Source organism: Aspergillus pseudodeflectus (genome assembly GCF_044049435.1).
Source record: "Aspergillus pseudodeflectus strain CBS 756.74 chromosome Unknown BJX68scaffold_20, whole genome shotgun sequence".
Taxonomy (NCBI): domain Eukaryota; kingdom Fungi; phylum Ascomycota; class Eurotiomycetes; order Eurotiales; family Aspergillaceae; genus Aspergillus; species Aspergillus pseudodeflectus.
Genome location: NW_027263796.1, coordinates 496,650 through 513,776, shown reverse-complemented (window position 1 = coordinate 513,776; position 17,127 = coordinate 496,650). Strand labels below are relative to the sequence as shown.

Sequence of the window (17,127 nt, the reverse complement as noted above, 5' to 3'; positions counted from 1 at the left end):
GTTCTCTGCCCGACCTTCCTTTCAGGGCAGGTACGACCGCGTTGTCTGTCCGTAGGGCGTACCTGCCTAGCTAAATCACCCAGGTTGCTACCCTGGCAACCGACTGGATCGTTCCTTCCTCATCTATTGTAGTTCGGAAGTGTCTCAGAAGAGGTAGGTGCGACTACGATCGTACCTGCTGGATATATATATCTCGCTCATGGGCACAGCTTCAACTAAGTAAGTATGGCTGCGGAACGAGCGAGAGGGGGCGCAGGGGAGGCACATTTACAATGCAATCTCCAATATATATATATACACCCTATCTATCCTCTAGTCCTACCTTACAGTTCTCCGGATTCCTAGTTTAACTATTGTTCCACAATTGTCAAATGTTCAAGCCACCATCCCCAGGTCCTGTTCCTCCAGATAACTAATCTGATTCATCATGCGTTACTCGCACACGAGAAGCTCGCCCGACTCGAGTCCTCGTGGAGGGCTTTACCGGAGACATACAAGCCTAGTCCGCACTGCGCGCGTACCGAAGATATTAGCAATGCTGCACCGAATTATCGCCAGAGGGATAAAAGGGCAAGGGTAGGCAACTCACGATAACAGCCGCCACAGCAATCATGGCGACGTTGACGATTGTAAGGAAGGTCTTCATTGGCGTGGAAAAGAACCGGCCGCGGTTTAGGTACAGCCAGAACATGCCGCTGAAGCCGTCTGTAGTGCGTATATATTAGCAGTAGGCCTCCTCTTCGAGGTGGAAAGCGAAATATGGGGCTGGGGACGTACAGGTAAACCAACTCGCGAAGAGCGATGCCTGTTCAACATCACATTGTCAGCTTGGAACCCTTCATCCGGAATTCAGGAAGATAATAAAGTGTGGAAAAGAGGGGCATACGATGAGACTCAGCAGGTTATTAAACACCGGAATCGCCGAAGCAATCACCCACGCAATGACCCAGGTCACAAACAGAATAAGAGCCCAGGAGCCCACAGCGACAAAATCATTCTTGTGCATGCGGTCCGTCTTGCGGAAGATGCGCACGTAGATGTACTTGCACGCGACGTGACCGTTGACGACACCGCCGATGATGATCTGGACACTTGTTAGTTGCACATTCCTCGTTCAACCTGGATTGAAAGAGTATAGTAGGTGCAGGGGGATAAAGACGACTTACAGTAGGAAGCGCAATCCCATACGCAATCTTCCCAATAATCGGACTGGCGGATCCCAGCGCCGGCGAGGTGACTTCCGGGCCTGCGTAGCAGTAGATGACGACTGCACTGACGATGTACAGGATCGTGTCGGTGCCTTGGAGGAGGAAGAGCGATTTGGGGTACTCCTTTGGGTCTTTCAGTTCGGAGATGAAGCTGAAGAAGGCGACGTGACCGGCTAGAAACGGTCAGTATGAGCGGGAGAGGGCTGAAATTAGTTCGGTGAGTTCGGCCACATACAAAAGGAGAAGACGATGTTGCACACGCCCAGGAAGGCATGGTACAGGTTCGTATCAACCGCGGCCTCCAGGTCGCCTTTCCATGGCTTCTGGATTCCAACTGCGATCATGACGATCATGACGGCGGAGAAGACGCTGAGGAATGCTACGGAAAGTAGTGAGTTAAACATACAACGAAGAACAACCGGGAGCACATACACGCAACAGAAAGGTACGAAACCTTGGCCGAAGTCCGCGGCAAGCAAAGCACGTAGGAAATGACCAAACCCACAACGCCAAAGACAATCGAACATGTTCCATGGTCTGTGATCGTGTTCATGGCCACAGTGAAAGTGAGAATATGGCTAGCCATGATGAACACGATCAACAGCAACTGGCCCATTCCTAGAAACTCGCGTCCGAACTTGCCTGCGAGCACTTCGCCGGCGTCGGCCATGCTTTGCACGTGCGGATAGGCCCATCGGAACTGGCCAATTGTGTAGCCTGTGTAGGTGGACATGATGCCGAAGCCTACTAGAAGGATGATTGCGCTGTAGCTTGTTTAGTTTGTGCACATGTGGCCATTGATTGTATAACTCACGGTACGAGGCCCAGCGCTGCAACGACAGAGGGCAGCGAGAGGATACCAATGGACACAGTTTCCGCAACCATCACTACAATGTATATGATTAGTTGCATGGCCTGTTTAGAGCAGGTTTATACTCACGGAAACCAGCTTGCCTAGACCATATTTAGCTGTTGTCGTCATAGAATGTTGCAAAACCTGGGGTACTCACCACCAACTCAACACCTTGTACTTGATCTCAGCATCCTGCTCATCCCCAAAGACGTCGTTCGGAACAGCCTGCTTCTCCTCAGGCTTCTCCTCATCCTCGACGTTTGCTCTATACTCCCTCTGCGGCGTGACTGTTTCATCCAGCTCTGGCCGGTGCTGAAACTGAGTCATAATTCCGAGGCGCGCTTTACGCGATTAACCAGGCTCTCCTAATCAAAGTCTCTCCGCTCCGCAGAACTCCGCAGACCCAGTGTGAAACAGGATATATCAAGAGAGAAACAAGCAAGGCCGATGTTAACCGCTCACGCTTCACGCATCCACGCAGGAACAACAAGAACCGACCAACTCGAAGAAAACAGGCACAGGCGGATGACACATCGCTACCCCGGCCTGTCTGAGATTTCCAGTGTCAAAATTTGCTGTGTGTTCCATAGTTCCACTCTTCCAATGCGTTACCTAATTGCCAAGCGGAGCCGGCCGGGGATGCGGATGGGATTCTGTAGGCGAAAATGAAGACTCTGTCCCTGCATCAGGAAAGTGGGTACTTGTCCAGCTCGTCTCGGTAGGTAGGGCCAATCATAGTAAGGGGCCTGACTTGGCGCTAGGACAGGGGCGACTCACGCCACAAGAGCGAAGATGCGCCACATTCTTATTCGTGGCGTTGGTGCTGGCGAGAGTCATGTGACCTGGCTCACTGGCGCTGTACACTCGCCTAGGAGCTTGTTAATCCCTGTGAATGCTTGAGGGACTCTCTAAGACCAGGAATTGAGGTGGGAAACGTAATATTGCAAGTTATTATCAATTTCGCAACTATAAGGCCTTCAATGTATGGGTATGGAGAGAACCCTGCACCCTTTGGGTAGCATAAGCGCCCTAAATAATGCTGTGAAAGCATGTTTATGAAGATGATTTACAAGTATATCCCATTAGGATGGTAGTGAGGATGCATTTTATGAGAAGGAAAAACGCCCAACTTCTCTTGGCATCTCCAAGAAGCACCGTGTTGGCTAAGCCTTGCTTTCAGGCAGCTCCATATATACACAACGCCTGTTCAGCCTAGCCAACTCAATAACTCGATAATCTGTGAGCCTCGTAAGCCTGGGGTAAGCAACTAGAAATGATTTGTATCTTTATCCTCATCTGAGACCAACCAGTCTGGATTTCGTTTCGTTACATTTATTCGGAGGATTCCACCCTGTCAGAGACTCACTCCGGCGCAGCCGAGGCTGCCCCACAGATAAGATACGAATCCCGCCTCGCATTCGAGCAAACCGGAATACCCCATGTCGTCTGGTTTGAGAAGGCCCTACGCCGCCACGGAGTGCCCACCGTAGCCTCTGACTTGTATATTCTTGTCTTGGACATTGAAGTCGCTGCCAATGCCCTCGTAGAATCTGGTTGGGTTCTTGACACAGTATACCCTCGTCAAATTGGAGGCACAGCTGTGGAGATTTCGCAGAATCCATTAATATCGCCGGACAACCGGACAAGAACGGTCCTTCTTCTCGCATCAGGCTGGAGGTTCCCCCTGGCAACGAACCTACCTCTCGAGCATGTCCCTACGAGCGATAAACTATCGGGCGCAACCCTGTCGTTTCCCACCTCGTCAGCCTTACTCGATGCCCTGATTAAAAGCTATCGGGCCGGGCCAACTGTCCACCAGACATTACTGCTCCACCCAAGCTGTTACTACAACTACCTCTACGAATACGTGCCTGCGGTCACAGAGCCATCATTTGCGGTCTAGATGAGCTATGAGAACCGCCAATTTCCTTCGACGTGCTTGCAAGGATGTCATCTTCAGTATTCCCGTTTCGAAACCATCAACGCGAGATTTGAGAGGAGCTTCTGCAGGGTCGGTATGAGATGCAAGCATGCTCAGCACCTCGCGATAATGAAGACCTCTTTGTCGACTGGAGCAAGATCCGTCTTCCGGATACGGTGCATGCTGACCCGGCCCCACACCAGGACGATGGAGTCTAGCAGTTCCCTGCATCTTGTCAAGCAGGCGTAGTTTAACCCATTGGTCCATCTATTCTTCGAGGGTGGAGTTGCCGCGTATCACCGACCTTCTTCGGTTGCTCTCATCCTAGTTTATACAAAACTCTTCGAGATCCTATGGATCGCAGGAGCAGAGGTAACCATGGAATGTAAAGCAATCATGCATCGCCACAGTTAGGAATTCCAAAAAGAGTGACTTGTGCTCTTCTCCACAAATAATGTGTTCTAGCTTCAACCTGCCTGGCCTTGACTGCTTCCAGCTCCATTAAAAAGTCCACAGGCGTGCGCCAGTCTGCAGTAGCGAGGAGGCTTGTGATAAGAGACCGGATTGTTGAATATTAAGCTAGTCTCTTAGGTCTAGCTTATATCCTTGCTTGCTGGAAGTCTTGGATCTGGATCTAACTGCAAGATATTGTAGCATTTTTCCACAGAAAGCTTCTGGGTTCAGATCCAAAAAAAAAGCATCGTGAGCCCTGCAAGCTACAGCCTGGAATTCAGTACCAGGGAGACAGCTTCCTTCCTTCCCAGCGAATTCGCAAGCTCTCCGCAACTGCCAGCGTCTTCTCCTCGCTCAACCTTCTGCCAATAACCTGCACAGCGACAGGAGCCCCGTGATACGCCTGCGGGTCGTATTCCTCCTGCACAGCCTTGTCTAACTCACTCACCGGTACATACGCCTGGTTCCTACGATCTATGCCAGCATCGGCAAATCCCACTGGAACAACGACACTGGTAAAATCCGGCAGGTTGATAAGAAACGAGTAGCCGTAGTACATGAACTTCCCATGCCTCACCGCAGCCGTCGGGGCAACAGGTGCGATGATGGCGTCAAGCTCTGTACCCCGTTGGTCTTCGGCCTCGCGCCATTTCTCCAGGTACTCGTTTTGGTAGGCCCATCTTTCTGTTTGGATGTTCCACAGTTCGTTTATGCCAACTGGCTGGGCACTGGGATTTATGAGGGGTTGGATGTTTGGAATGATGGGCTCGCCAGATGCATTGATGTCCTTTAGTACATCTTTGCTAGCGTCGGCCCCCCAGATTCTGTTCATCAACTCGCAGCCATGGTTGTGTTTGTACGGCTTCCAGGGCACGACCTTGTGGCCGTTCCTGTTCAGAGCGTCGACGGCTATTTCGATGCCGCAGAGTACGGGAGGGTGTGGGAGGACCTGACACTGTTAGATCTATACGTGCCGTAAAGAATCCAGTGACCCTACGTTGTCATCAAAGTCATACACTCCAATTGTGAGTCCACCGCTTTGTTCGAGGTCGGGTGTGAGAGTGTTGACGCTCTGGCCCACTGAGTACCCAACTCGTAATGACCGCCAGGGGACTGGTGCCATCTGATCGAAATCCCAACATACGCATCGTGTACCTGAAAGTCTCCGGAATATTCTGCCAAAGGGAAGGACAGTCTGACCAGCGGTGACATTAATTGGTAAATACCAGCAATCGTTTTTACTGTTACTTTTAGCAGACAAACCCTGCTCCACTGGGCTTAGGGCTTGCCACTGCTCTAGTATCCCATGGTTGCTTTGTTACCTAATTGTCGGAAGAGATTTGTGGGTTAAAGCAAGTACTTTGCGCTTGTGGGCGCGAGACGCAAACCTGGTTCAAAACAATTTTACCTCCTAACACGTAATCAACCTAGCAAAAAGTACGTACACACTAATCCACAGAGTCATTGAACCTCAAAAGACACACTCTGCCCGTTTTGGACCCAAGAATAATCATATTCCCATGAACTGCGAAGCCGAGTTCTCCTGTCAGAAGACCTCCAGGTCTGTACTCAGGAGGAAGCCAAATCATTCTTCTCGGTCCCCTGGTTATCCATCGTCCGTGAACGGCTATATTTAGATTTGGGTAGAACGGACCCTTGTGCAACGGCGTAATATCGAACGAGGCAAAATTTGTGCACAAGTATTGGCCGTCTTTGGAGAACCTGAGGGTCCTAGCAAATTGATCAACCTCCAAGCCGTGGACTGCACTATTGGTTGCAAGATCCCAAATTTTGATTTGGCGAGCAGTGGATGAAGCGACGAGGGTGCTATCTGGGGAGATAGCGACCGCTCCTACTTTATTATTGTGTGGTAAAGTTGCTTGCAAAGCCCCTGTGCTAGCATCCCAAATTTTCACAGTTGCATCATCCGATCCTGATGCTAAAAGTTTGCCGTCCACAGATATTTCCAGGGCTGGTACGCCTCTAGAATGGCCAACCAAGGTATTTTTCAAGGCTCCCGTTTCGGTGCTCCAGACTTCAATCAACGGCTGAAGTGCATCGGATGAGAAGGCCCAACGACTATCCGAGGAAAAGACAACGTGGCTGGGATTAACCGCAGTGTGTACAGCTTTTCGGAAGACGCCGCTAGCCACGTCCCATAAGTGGAAACTTCTTAAGCTGCCATATGGTGTCACCGCCAGCAGCCGACAATCCGGAGAAAAAACAAGATTCTCGATACGTGTCGAAAGAGCCTGCATGGTGTTGATAAGGGCACCTGTCCGTGTATTCCACACCCTGATTAAATAGGCTTTGTCGCTCGAAGCTGCCAGTGTACCATCCGGGGAGAAGGAAACAGCCGTAATCTTGCCAGTATGACCAAATTGGGTATGCTCTTCATCTTGAGCGGTCAGAACACTGGAATCCCACAACTTGACAGTGCGATCCATGGAGCCAGTCGCCACAAGTCGACCATTTGGACTGAACCCTACACGACCAATTAACCCAGTATGTCCCTGGAGTGTAGCTTGCAGGCGCCCTGTTCTGCTATCCCACAGTTTTGCTGACCCGTCCCAGGGAGCGGATAATAATTGCTCGCCAGATGGAGAAATTGCAAGTTTTGGTATCCTTCCGGAGTGGCCTCTGAGAGAATACTTCAAAATCCCTCTTTCTGCATCCCAGATCTTGACCGTTTTATCACTGGAAGCTGACGCCACAAGAATACCTGTTGGAAAAAACACAACATCTAGGACTTCGTCTGAGTGGCCCTTTAAAGTGTGTATTAGCGAGCCTGTCCGAGAATCCCACAGTCTAACTGTGTTATCTGACGAGCCTGACACAATCAGAGATCCGTCCGGAGAGAATGCCGCTGACAAAACACGGTCCGTGTGTCCATGAAAGCTGTGTATCAAGTTCGCGGTTTGCGTATCCCAGAGACCCATTGTACTATCCTTAGAACAGGATAATAAAGACTTCCCATGTGGTGAGAAGGCCACGTCGTAAACAAAATCGGAGTGCACGATGCTATGCTTTATCGATCCTGTGACTGCATCACAAATAATCACTTTTCCGTCGTCGAACCCCGCTGAAACCAACAGCCCATCTGGAGAAAACCGTAATGTGCAGACCCGGCTGTCCAGTTGGATTAAGTGTTGTAAGGTTCCTGTTGTTGCATCCCAAATACTGAGCTTACCATCGTTAGAGCCCGAAGCTAGGAGATTGTTCAGCGAAAAATCCAGGGATTCGAAGTACCCCTCTTGTGCTTCTAGTCTGTACTGGAGTGCCCCAGTCTTCGCCTTCCAAACCAAAATTTGCTCGCAGCAAGCCGAGGCAAGGAGTTCCCCATCACTAGAAAAGACCATGCTTTTAATACGCTGTGGATGGCCCTCGAGCGTCTGTATTTCTGGGCTCCAGTACTGTACTGTGTCCTGAACACTTGAGATCCAGGTGGGGATTTCTTTTACGAACGTTTTTCTGATAATGCTTTCGGTTGGAGCAAAGAGAAGACCGGAGCAGTACATTTGAAGTGGCGCATAATCAATCATCTGCAGGTTCTTCAAAATGAAACGCTTTGTCTCCCAAAGAAATTTCGAATCATCAGACTCAGGTTCACCCTGTGGCCAATGTGAGTACGCCTAAGTCTACGGCTAGTCACCTTTCGGATTGTTCAGCACGACTTACTTGGTAGTAGGATTCCAGGGCCCCGAGCATCCCCACAGCATCCGCTATGGATCCCAGGAGGCTGAGAGCTTCGAGCCAATGGAGAAAATGTTCGCTCAAGAAGGATACAACCTCCTTCTGTCTCATCGCAGGCCTCTTGCTCTGAACTAGGTGATGCACCCAGAACCGGGAAGAATATTGTAACTCGGGTGAAAGGTGATCACAGATTGCGGAGGTTTCAATATCTGCTCGTTGGATGGCGTAGTCGGGCAAGTCGCATATGTTTCTCTTCAGGCATCCCATGAGCCTGATGCAATGAGCGGCAATCTTGTCATGTCTCTCTGCTTCGTCCAGCCAGTACCGGTGTTTCTCTATGTGAGAAGAATCTACGAGAAAGTCACGGAATGAGAGATGTAAGGGACGGATTGGGATTGTGGAGTCAGTCGGAACATTGAGAACGGAATGCAGCCAGTTCAGGCGAGCTTTGATAGTGTTCTCCCTCTTACCAATAAAAGTGGAGAGCGACTTCAGCGACAGGGGTGTCTCCAGGAGAATAATGACGCCTACTATGTCTTGAAACTCTTGCAAAATCCGCGCTGATTCAGACGGGTCTGCTTCTCCGAGAAGGCGGTCGAGAATGGGCAGGTAGGTTCTACCCATCTTGCTGCTATACTTTGTTTGGTCTTGTAGAAACTCCACGAGGCGCTCTTCGGCATCGAATTGCATGGAACCAATGAAGCGGCAGAATGTAGCTGCGGAAATGAACAACGGGCATGCGATTGTCGCCAATGTTTTCAAGTGTTGATCCCCTGGCCAGTCTGATGGCAAGGAGTGATCATTTCGAATCGTTGAGAACCTGTGTTCCAGGTAGATGAGGATGTCCTCCTGTACCACATTGGGCTCAATGTCATGAAGGACAAATTCATCGTGAACACCAGTTGTTATCGATCGAAACCCCGGCTGAATCGGATGTTCTGGCCGGCTTGTGAGGAATATTTTGACTCGCACCGTCTTGATTGTTTGAACTTGGGGCAGCAGGCTGATTAGTCGATGCACGTCATTTTGTCCGGCACATTCATCCAATGCGTCTATCACTATTACAATAGGCTTATACGAGCTAGATGCCAGTGTCTTCAAGGGCTCGAGGAAGAGCCTGTTGAACTGATCTGGGAGGTTTGTGGGAATGTCGGCTTCCTTTTCAATCTCTTCCTTCACTTGGGGAATGATGCCAGGCAGATGATACATCAGCTGGTGCACGATAGTCGTCAGAAGCTTCTTCGCATTGCTGCGATCCGCCTCACCCCTTTTGAAGAAGAAGCTTGCTCCGAGCATCTTTCGGTCCTTGAAGCCTCGAGCCACTGTCCGAGCGATCGTAGACTTTCCTGTCCCAGCTGCGCCGTTCAACCAGAATATACTCTGCTTGGTGTCAGCGGACAACCCCCAGTCCATGATTTTCTTGAGAAGGATCTTCCTGGTCCCTGGTAGACATCCGACCTCCTCGTCGTCCATTGTGGGATTGGAAGACTCCGAATCGAAGGCAGCATACTTGGCCCTCGGAAGCCTGGAGAGGACATGGTCTTTTTGTATGGCGTTGAGTGGTGCTATCATATCGTCCAACCGCCGCACTAGGTCTTCTGCCTCTGCTCTATGTCCCAATCGCTGCTCAAGCTGATCCCACCTGTCAAAGGATCGTTCCTCCCTTTCTATTGTTTCCCGGAGAACTCGAAGCTGATGTTCCATCGATGGGGTGGCTATAGAAGAGATGCGCGCTGCAGAGAATGATTCTTGAGCAGAGCGTGCTTCTGCCGTGTACTGTAATATCGCTCTATAGACCCGGATAATGGTGCTTTCAACCCTGTTTCTGGTGTTGGGGCTGTATTCCGGAACTTGCTTCTCTATGAGGGCATATCGCGCAAGGATATCGGCGAGGAACTCCGCGGATTCAAAAAGCTCGAGGTTTAGATCGTAGTAGTTCTTGACCATCTAAAGAAGCAGCTCAATATCAGTCAAGCCTACAGTTGGGGGTTTTGGCCACCTACCGATAGTCCCTGCGAAACGACCCTCCACACCTTTATCGCGAGACCAGTGGGGTCAAATGCCGTGGCTGCACTGACTGTATCTCGATAGGACAAGACGGCGCTGAGGATCCTGACAGAAGCGTCTCGGACGCTTATTTCGCGGCCATCGGACCTACTGATGATTATTCTCTTTTCTTGCGATATCTTATACCGCTCCTCTGTCAGTTCAATGACACGCTCGAGCACTCGTATTATCTGGGCTTGATTTTGGACGTCGCCGCGCTTGTAAGCCGGGCTAGTGGACTCATCTTGGAGGAGAATATCTTGCTCTCTGGGACTGAGTTGTTGATAGGCCTCTACCCATAGATCTCTCGGCTCATCTTGTTGCGTAGCGGTGGACTGCGTGGATAAGGCTGCATCGGACTTCCCCGCTTTCCCACCTGTCGGGGGTTCGAGCTGCGTTGTCTTCGTCTTACTCCTTTCCCCGGCCTTCTCCCTTCCCGCCAGCCGCCTCAGTTTTCTTTGGAATCGATCCATGGCCGCTGCCCTCTGGAAATGATTCCCTATAAGCGACGAGAATGAGGAGAGGAAGATGGAGGGAGGAAATGTCGGTTTACGCGCCCAGGAAGCGGGATTGCGACCTGGGCGCTTACATGCATGCGTTTCAGGTGACCTGGTGGCGGAGGTGACGCTGGAACCGACAAACACGATGCGTTGAATGACAGGAAACAGTTGATCGCCGAGATATATAGAAACCGCAGTTCTGGATCTGTCGTCTCACAGCTCGGTGAGCCGCCCTCACCACTCTTCTCTTTCTGCGGCAAATGAGAGATTCTGTGCGGTAGCAAGGCCCTCGGTTTGATGGCCCACGGCTGGGGGTTGGGAGTGTGGCCGTCAGAAAAAAGCAAAGCGAAGGCCCGGAGTCTCAGCGCTTCGATTGGCGCCTCGATTCTGATCATCGGCGGCCCAAGCGGTGCCAGCACCTCTGCCTCGATGTTTCGCTGCTGTGTGGATTGTACAGGTGTCGGCTGGGATGTCTATGGACTTGCTTGCCAACGAGAATAACCAACTATCGAGGCTCTCCATTGATTGGACATTCCACTGAAGACCCTTGGCTGTCGTTCTTAGTGAATGTAGCGACCCAATAGATCCAGATCTGAAGATATAAACAGTCCTAGAAACGCTTCAGGTAGAAAAGGTACTCTATAATCCCCTAGCGATGGGGTTGTGATTGCATAGCTTATAATGATGTCACAGCTACTGAGCCATCGCTGCACCTGGCAAATAGTTAGAATATCACCAAATTTACAACCCCAGGACTTCCTGTGGAACCAAAACTTTGACGCAAAGAACATAACCCCATAGCGCTCGTTGGATTGGGCGTTAAATGCACGCATCACAGCGCCTTCATTAGCCCCTCATGGTTCACCACCCAACTCCCATCTTTCGGAAAGCCTGGAGCATGTCCATCAGATCCAGTCCATCCGGCAGCCATGTACGCCACTAAACTGTCAGAGCCATCGCTGTACTGGATTCAGGAAAGATGAAGACATACCAGCATAAAGAAATCCGGCATTTCCGGGCATGAAGGGCGGCGGCGTCCCACCTACGAACAAAGTTAGCAGCACTCTCGCCGCGAATGTATATAGAGCCAGATCAAGGGGAAATACCATCACCACCACGAATCGCAAAGCCTGGAAAAATGTCATTAGCGAAAGGCGAATACCCTGTTCTCATGTCGCAAGCGCTGAACCCCAAGAGGAAGCAGGAAAGTGTCAGACATACCCGCATCATCAAACTTCCACCAGTCAAACGCTGTTAGGTGATAAACAGCGCGTTCCGAATCCCCAATCCTCGCCGAATTGATGGCGAGCACAGGCCGTCCCCACCCGCGAATATCCTCATCCGGCCAGATCTCCCAGACCTTGTCCGCCGTCTTCTTCGCTACGATAGGGTCGACCGCCGGCGTGTCGGGTAAGATCCCCTGGAGCATGATCAAGCTGCGCGGGTCGTCGGTTAGGCTGTAGTCTGACCACCATGAGGAGTTCAAACCGTCGTAGACCGCGTACAGGCCGTCGACTATGGGGACCGGAGCAAGGTGCCGAGAGACGGTGACCCAGCTGTCTGGAACGGGGCGGTGCAGGCGTTTGCGCCAGGTTATGGCTTTTTCGAGGGCGTAGTGCCAGTATGCAGTCTAGATTGGGTGTTAGTCGCGAGGGGCAGAAAGGGGATAGAGGGGGGAGGTGAACTTCGTAAGCTAGATTGCGTGTTTCGGCCGGTGGGGTGTTTTCCGTTACGCCGCACGACCTATATCATGTTAGAGGGTAGCGACCCGAAAAAGCCTTCAAGAGATACGCACGGCGGTCCGAGATCGTAGTATCCAGAGCTCTCGTTCTTCCACGCGTAGGATGCCAGGTAGTCGGCTGTCGCAGTGAGAACACGATCCCACTTCTCCAAAGTACGCCGGGTGGGAGAGGCCTGGTAGGCGAGTTCGGCGAGATACATCGGGTGAGGCTTGTGATATCAGTCAGGATTTATTACCACCGAGAGCGAGATCACCTTTGACTTACCTGCTGCCACAGCAAATACCCGTTGATCCCACCAGGCGAGCTGACGCCGGTATTTGTTTCTGTCATTTTAGGCCATCTACAGTGATATTAGCCCTAAGCGCCCCGGCCTGGCCGATTTTAGGTGACGTACCTAGCCCCCTCCCACCCCATCTTGCTTGCCCGCTCTAGCGAAGACGGAAGCAACGTCTCATAAAGCGCGGGAAAGATCCGATCAAAGAACTCCTGACGACCCCATGTCGCCCAGTGCGCATTGTGCCATATGAGCATTTCCATGTGGAACTTGCCTGGGCAAGGTTAATCAGACATCATGAGCAACGATTCCTATCATCATTTTGATAATGAATACGTACCGTACCACCCATTATTCATCAATCCGCTCTCCTGCGGAGACTGACCCGTAGCCGCGCTATTCACGCGGACATGGTACTGCGAGAGGATAATGCGGCGCTGCAGTTCGTTGGCTGCGGCGTTCGAAGATTTGGTGAGGTCGACAAAGCCGCCGTTTTTCCAGTACTTGTGCCATCCGGCTTTGTTTAGCTGCTGGATTACAGCTGGAAGTTGCGGAATTTCGCGATCGGGAGAAAAGTGAGCGGTAAAGGTGAGGCTGGATGAGGCGCGGGTTGGACTAAGCGTGTAGCGGTGTTTCGATACACCAGTGCTGTTCTTTGCCTTGGATAGACGTACGCCAGACTTGGACGGCCAGCGGAGATTGACAAAGTAATTGGTCTCTTGTAGCTTGTGATAGATGTGAGCAGTATCGCTTCTGGATGAGGGAACAATCGACGTGGTGTGATTGTCAGGGAAGTCGTAGACCCCAACGAAGACTTCATACTTGTACTTGGTGGAGTGAATGGGTGGATATGGGAAGTCGAGTGTAACTGTCAAGTCTCCGGAATGGAGAAGATCCGACTTGACCTCGAAGGCAACGGCATCGGAATCAAAGTCGCCCTGGGTTATGACTTGCACGGGTTTGCCAGCCACCTTGAAGGTCGACGTGATGACCCCATTCCAAACGTCGAGCTGCTGCCTGGGTTCAGAAATCTGGGATGCAGAAAGATATTCACCGCGATAGGTAAGCCCTATCCGACCGAGATTGATCCGATTCGGATTTCCAATGAGCCATTGCGAGACTTCTGGGAGGTCGGGGTCGGGGATGTCGTATGACACGTTGCGTCCGTGGGTTAGTTTGGGGACGCCGGTGTAGTCGCTGAGCTTTTCACTGTACGCAGGGTCAGCCTCTGATGTTCTAGTCAGTGGGGTGGCCGACGGACCCATTAGTCGGCAAGGAGTCGTTGTGCCACGCCCAGCTCGACATGGTGTTGAACGGGAGAATGGACTATGTGTGTCAGTCTGTATGCGGCTCCATCAGTCGGTAGGGCGCGCACCTGCATCCCCGTGTTATCGACGCTGAACGCAAAGTCCCCGTTTCCGACTTGGAGAGGGGTCGTTTCATTGTCGATGAGGCTCGTACGGACAACATTGTATTTGGAGACAATTGCTTGCCTGCGAAATCAGAACCAAATTCTTCCAATATGAATAGAGCTTCAAACCTATCAATACGCGCCACCGCCAGGGATGGCAGGAGACAAACCCAGAGATACCTCGGAGAAAGCATCTTCAAGATACGCTGGTCGTCAATTGTGGAGAAGAATATGAATGCGGGGACAGAATCCCTGCTTTTTATCTGCCCTTGCTCACCCGGCCTCGGGGTAATCGGGGCCGATATCCTGGGGTAGAATCTTATATCATCTGAAACTAGCCGCTGGCGATCCTCCAGTTTATGCACCAATCGCCGTCATCAACCCCGCGCTTCTCCAATTATCCCTCACTGAATCTTGCCAGGCGACATATTTTAGGCTAAAATTGACCAAAGACAGGGGATTCTGCACGTTGTACCGAGGTTTTGCATGGCAGCTCATTGATACTAGTGCCAGTGTAAAGGCCCGTCTGCAGGCTGCGATATTCCGTCCTGCAATCAATCCAGTCAGAAGTGACATGAAATATCAAGACCAGACCAACGATAACATGCTAACAGACTATTAAAACCCGAGTCCCCAATCCTTCTGCCGAGGCAACCATCAACGCACACTTGAAGCAACAGCTCTTGTCCCCGCCAGGCCTCCAAACAACCGCATTACACCCTGTATGACAACACCAAGCCCTCGCAAAGACCTCGCTCTCCGGACCACCCCTCGCATTAATAACCAGAATCGCCGGACCGTCATCGTTCTGTTCCCCCCACTTTGGCAGCCGCTCTAGATCCTCTACGCCACGGACGCTGAAGGTATAGTGACTAGCCTTGTCTGGATTCACGCGGTGTGTGCCGCGACACGGCGGCGCAGCGATAAAGACGCTGTTTGTGGTTTCAGGGTGAATGTTGCAGCGGTGTCTGTGTGCGAGAGGTGGAAGTCGAGGCTGACATTGTATGTTGGTGCGCGGTTCGTGCTTTCCTCCGTGTCCGCGCCCATGTCACCGGCTTTGGTGAGGTGGACCGAGTGCAGGGATACTGGATCGCTGTCCTGTATACAGGGGATGAATAGCTCTGGCGGGGCTTCCAAGGGTGTCCAGCTGCTGCTGCTAGTATTTGTGTACGCTGCCCCATTGAGGTGATGATCCCGCTCTCGCGCGCTGCTGTCCACTTCCTCGGACCCAATGTCGGGGAACGTTGGTGGGTGCGCCGTGACTGAGATGAGCAGACCAAATGTAGAGTCAGGCAGCGGCTCCTCGGACGACAGACAGGGGCCAATCCAGCCACCCAAACAACGGACACAAAACCGGTCCGTCGCCTCAAAGAGAGATAGCGGAGCCAGGACCTTGCCGACCACCGACCTCGCATGCCAATACGACGCCCGCGGAAAAACAATGCCGTAATTCCCCTGGCGAGCATGGACAACCCGTGTAGGCGCATGGGCTTTCAGTGTCTTCGAGAGATTGTACACGGAACTGATCAGTGCAAGCGGATACGTTGCCCCCGGGATGATGAATCCCGCCACCCAGTCCATGAGGGAGATGTCGAAAGTGGGATTCTCTCCGCGGAGCGGGGCGACAGCCTCGTGGACCTCGTGGCCGAACGGCCACTGCATTTCGTCGACGAACGTGAGCAGTCCATCGAGTTGCTGGTTCAACACGTTTGGCGAAACCTTGTACCCCGCGCTACCGGCAGGCTCGAGGATCATGTTGCGAGCCCACCTGTCGGCGGCGATCATGTCGAAGAGGACGCTTAGGGTGATTCCGCCGTACCAGCGTCGGCTGTCGCGCTGGATGCGGAGGGTTGCTTCGCGAGCCAGAAGCATCTGTCGCATGAAGTCTCCGAAGGCGTAGGTAGGGGATGGGTCGAGTTTCTCGTGGTACGCGAGGTGCGTGATGCTGCGGTGGACGTCGAGGCTGGGCACGACGGACGTGCTTATGGCTCCGAGCAGGTCGGTGATTTGGTGCCTGAGCTTATATTGTTCGTCGGGATCTAGCCATGCATAGCTGGAGGTGTTAGTGTCAGTGTGGGGTGTGGTATCTTGAATTAGGAGCATACTCGCTCGGCCCGATAAGCTCACGCACAGCATCAAACCCCTTTCTCTCGGTAAACTCTTCAAGGCCATTGAGAAGTTTTCCCCACGCCTGGTCGATAAAGGATCCCAGCAGTGGCTTCGTCTGCGAGCGAAGCCATGCGTATCGGGGGTCCTCGTTGGAGTCGGCGTTGACGCTGCAATGCTTTAGCCAAAATGTCACATCTCTACCGTAACCAGCGACGGATGTTGATCCGGGCGACCATCCGGCATATTTGCTGTCAGAATCAATCTCAAACTCAAGTAGAGGCTCTGCAATGCGTGATATACTCTCTGGAACGAACTGCGATGCTGGGTGAAAGCATCAGCTGGCGTGTTTCCGCGCAGAGAGAGCGGGCAATTCTCACCAAAGGCAGGATGACATACTGGCTGAACTTCGGACAGCTCTGGGACCTCTTCCACTCCTACAAGGCGGGGGTAGCTTGCCACCGAGTTGGGTTTGTAGTACCCCTTGTGTATGGCCAATGCCCCGGTATCATCGTACGAACCGGAGGTCGGGATTTCACTCGAGGTATGCACCGCTTGTAGAACATCCCCCTCACTCTCACTCTTACTTCCCCTCGAGAGCATCCCCATACTGAGGGATGCCGTACCGGCAATAAGACCTCCCATGTCATCAGCAGCCGCGGTGACCCCGTTTGCTGTCCTTGCGGTCTCCATGACGCCGTGCTGTAGTTGGAGAAAAGGTCACACCGTGAGAGGCTCGTCCGATCGGGTTTTCTACTCCAGCATCTGGCCAAGGGTAATCCCATGCCAAGCACCGAGCCTCGTATCGTGCCTCGTGTTCGGGGCGCAGCAGCAACGCCCCGCGCGGGGTTGCCCGATAATTTGAGCCGCAGTTAATTAAACTCTGGTCTCAGCTCGCGCGATAAGGCCTTCTTCTTCCT

The 17,127-nt window shown here is 52.1% G+C and overlaps 5 protein-coding genes across 5 annotated transcripts; all 5 read right to left on the bottom strand.

The window, feature by feature from the left end:
* Positions 1 to 301: 301 nt before the first annotated feature.
* On the bottom strand, positions 302 to 2,714 carry BJX68DRAFT_237067 (transmembrane amino acid transporter protein-domain-containing protein). Its single transcript, XM_071040122.1, has 10 exons — positions 2,219 to 2,714; positions 2,149 to 2,162; positions 2,023 to 2,095; positions 1,641 to 1,972; positions 1,444 to 1,587; positions 1,167 to 1,381; positions 887 to 1,084; positions 778 to 805; positions 590 to 705; positions 302 to 509 (listed from the first exon to the last, which is right to left on the bottom strand). The coding sequence occupies exons 1-10, from the start codon at positions 2,386 to 2,388 to the stop codon at positions 426 to 428; spliced, it is 1,374 nt and encodes a 457-aa protein (XP_070899409.1). The 5' UTR covers positions 2,389 to 2,714; the 3' UTR covers positions 302 to 425.
* Positions 2,715 to 4,712: 1,998 nt separating this feature from the next.
* Positions 4,713 to 5,558, bottom strand: BJX68DRAFT_266742 (amidase signature domain-containing protein; the record flags this gene model as incomplete). Its single annotated transcript, XM_071045607.1, has 2 exons — positions 4,713 to 5,384; positions 5,433 to 5,558. The coding sequence occupies 2 exons, from the start codon at positions 5,556 to 5,558 to the stop codon at positions 4,713 to 4,715; spliced, it is 798 nt and encodes a 265-aa protein (XP_070899408.1).
* Positions 5,559 to 5,883: 325 nt separating this feature from the next.
* BJX68DRAFT_255215 (uncharacterized protein) lies at positions 5,884 to 10,647 on the bottom strand (the record flags this gene model as incomplete). Its single annotated transcript, XM_071043008.1, has 6 exons — positions 5,884 to 6,197; positions 6,852 to 7,456; positions 7,685 to 8,046; positions 8,114 to 10,075; positions 10,132 to 10,282; positions 10,322 to 10,647. The coding sequence occupies 6 exons, from the start codon at positions 10,645 to 10,647 to the stop codon at positions 5,884 to 5,886; spliced, it is 3,720 nt and encodes a 1,239-aa protein (XP_070899407.1).
* An 859-nt stretch (positions 10,648 to 11,506) lies between these two features.
* On the bottom strand, positions 11,507 to 14,295 carry BJX68DRAFT_266740 (Six-hairpin glycosidase-like protein; the record flags this gene model as incomplete). The annotated part of the gene is made up of 12 exons (XM_071045606.1): positions 11,507 to 11,613; positions 11,666 to 11,716; positions 11,781 to 11,804; positions 11,896 to 12,304; positions 12,360 to 12,417; positions 12,470 to 12,624; positions 12,681 to 12,756; positions 12,811 to 12,964; positions 13,031 to 13,899; positions 13,952 to 14,016; positions 14,066 to 14,183; positions 14,231 to 14,295. 12 exons carry the CDS (start codon positions 14,293 to 14,295, stop codon positions 11,507 to 11,509), a joined length of 2,151 nt encoding a protein of 716 aa, XP_070899406.1.
* A 694-nt stretch (positions 14,296 to 14,989) lies between these two features.
* Positions 14,990 to 16,900, bottom strand: BJX68DRAFT_266739 (uncharacterized protein; the record flags this gene model as incomplete). Its single annotated transcript, XM_071045605.1, has 3 exons — positions 14,990 to 16,154; positions 16,207 to 16,531; positions 16,588 to 16,900. 3 exons carry the CDS (start codon positions 16,898 to 16,900, stop codon positions 14,990 to 14,992), a joined length of 1,803 nt encoding a protein of 600 aa, XP_070899405.1.
* Positions 16,901 to 17,127: the final 227 nt, after the last annotated feature.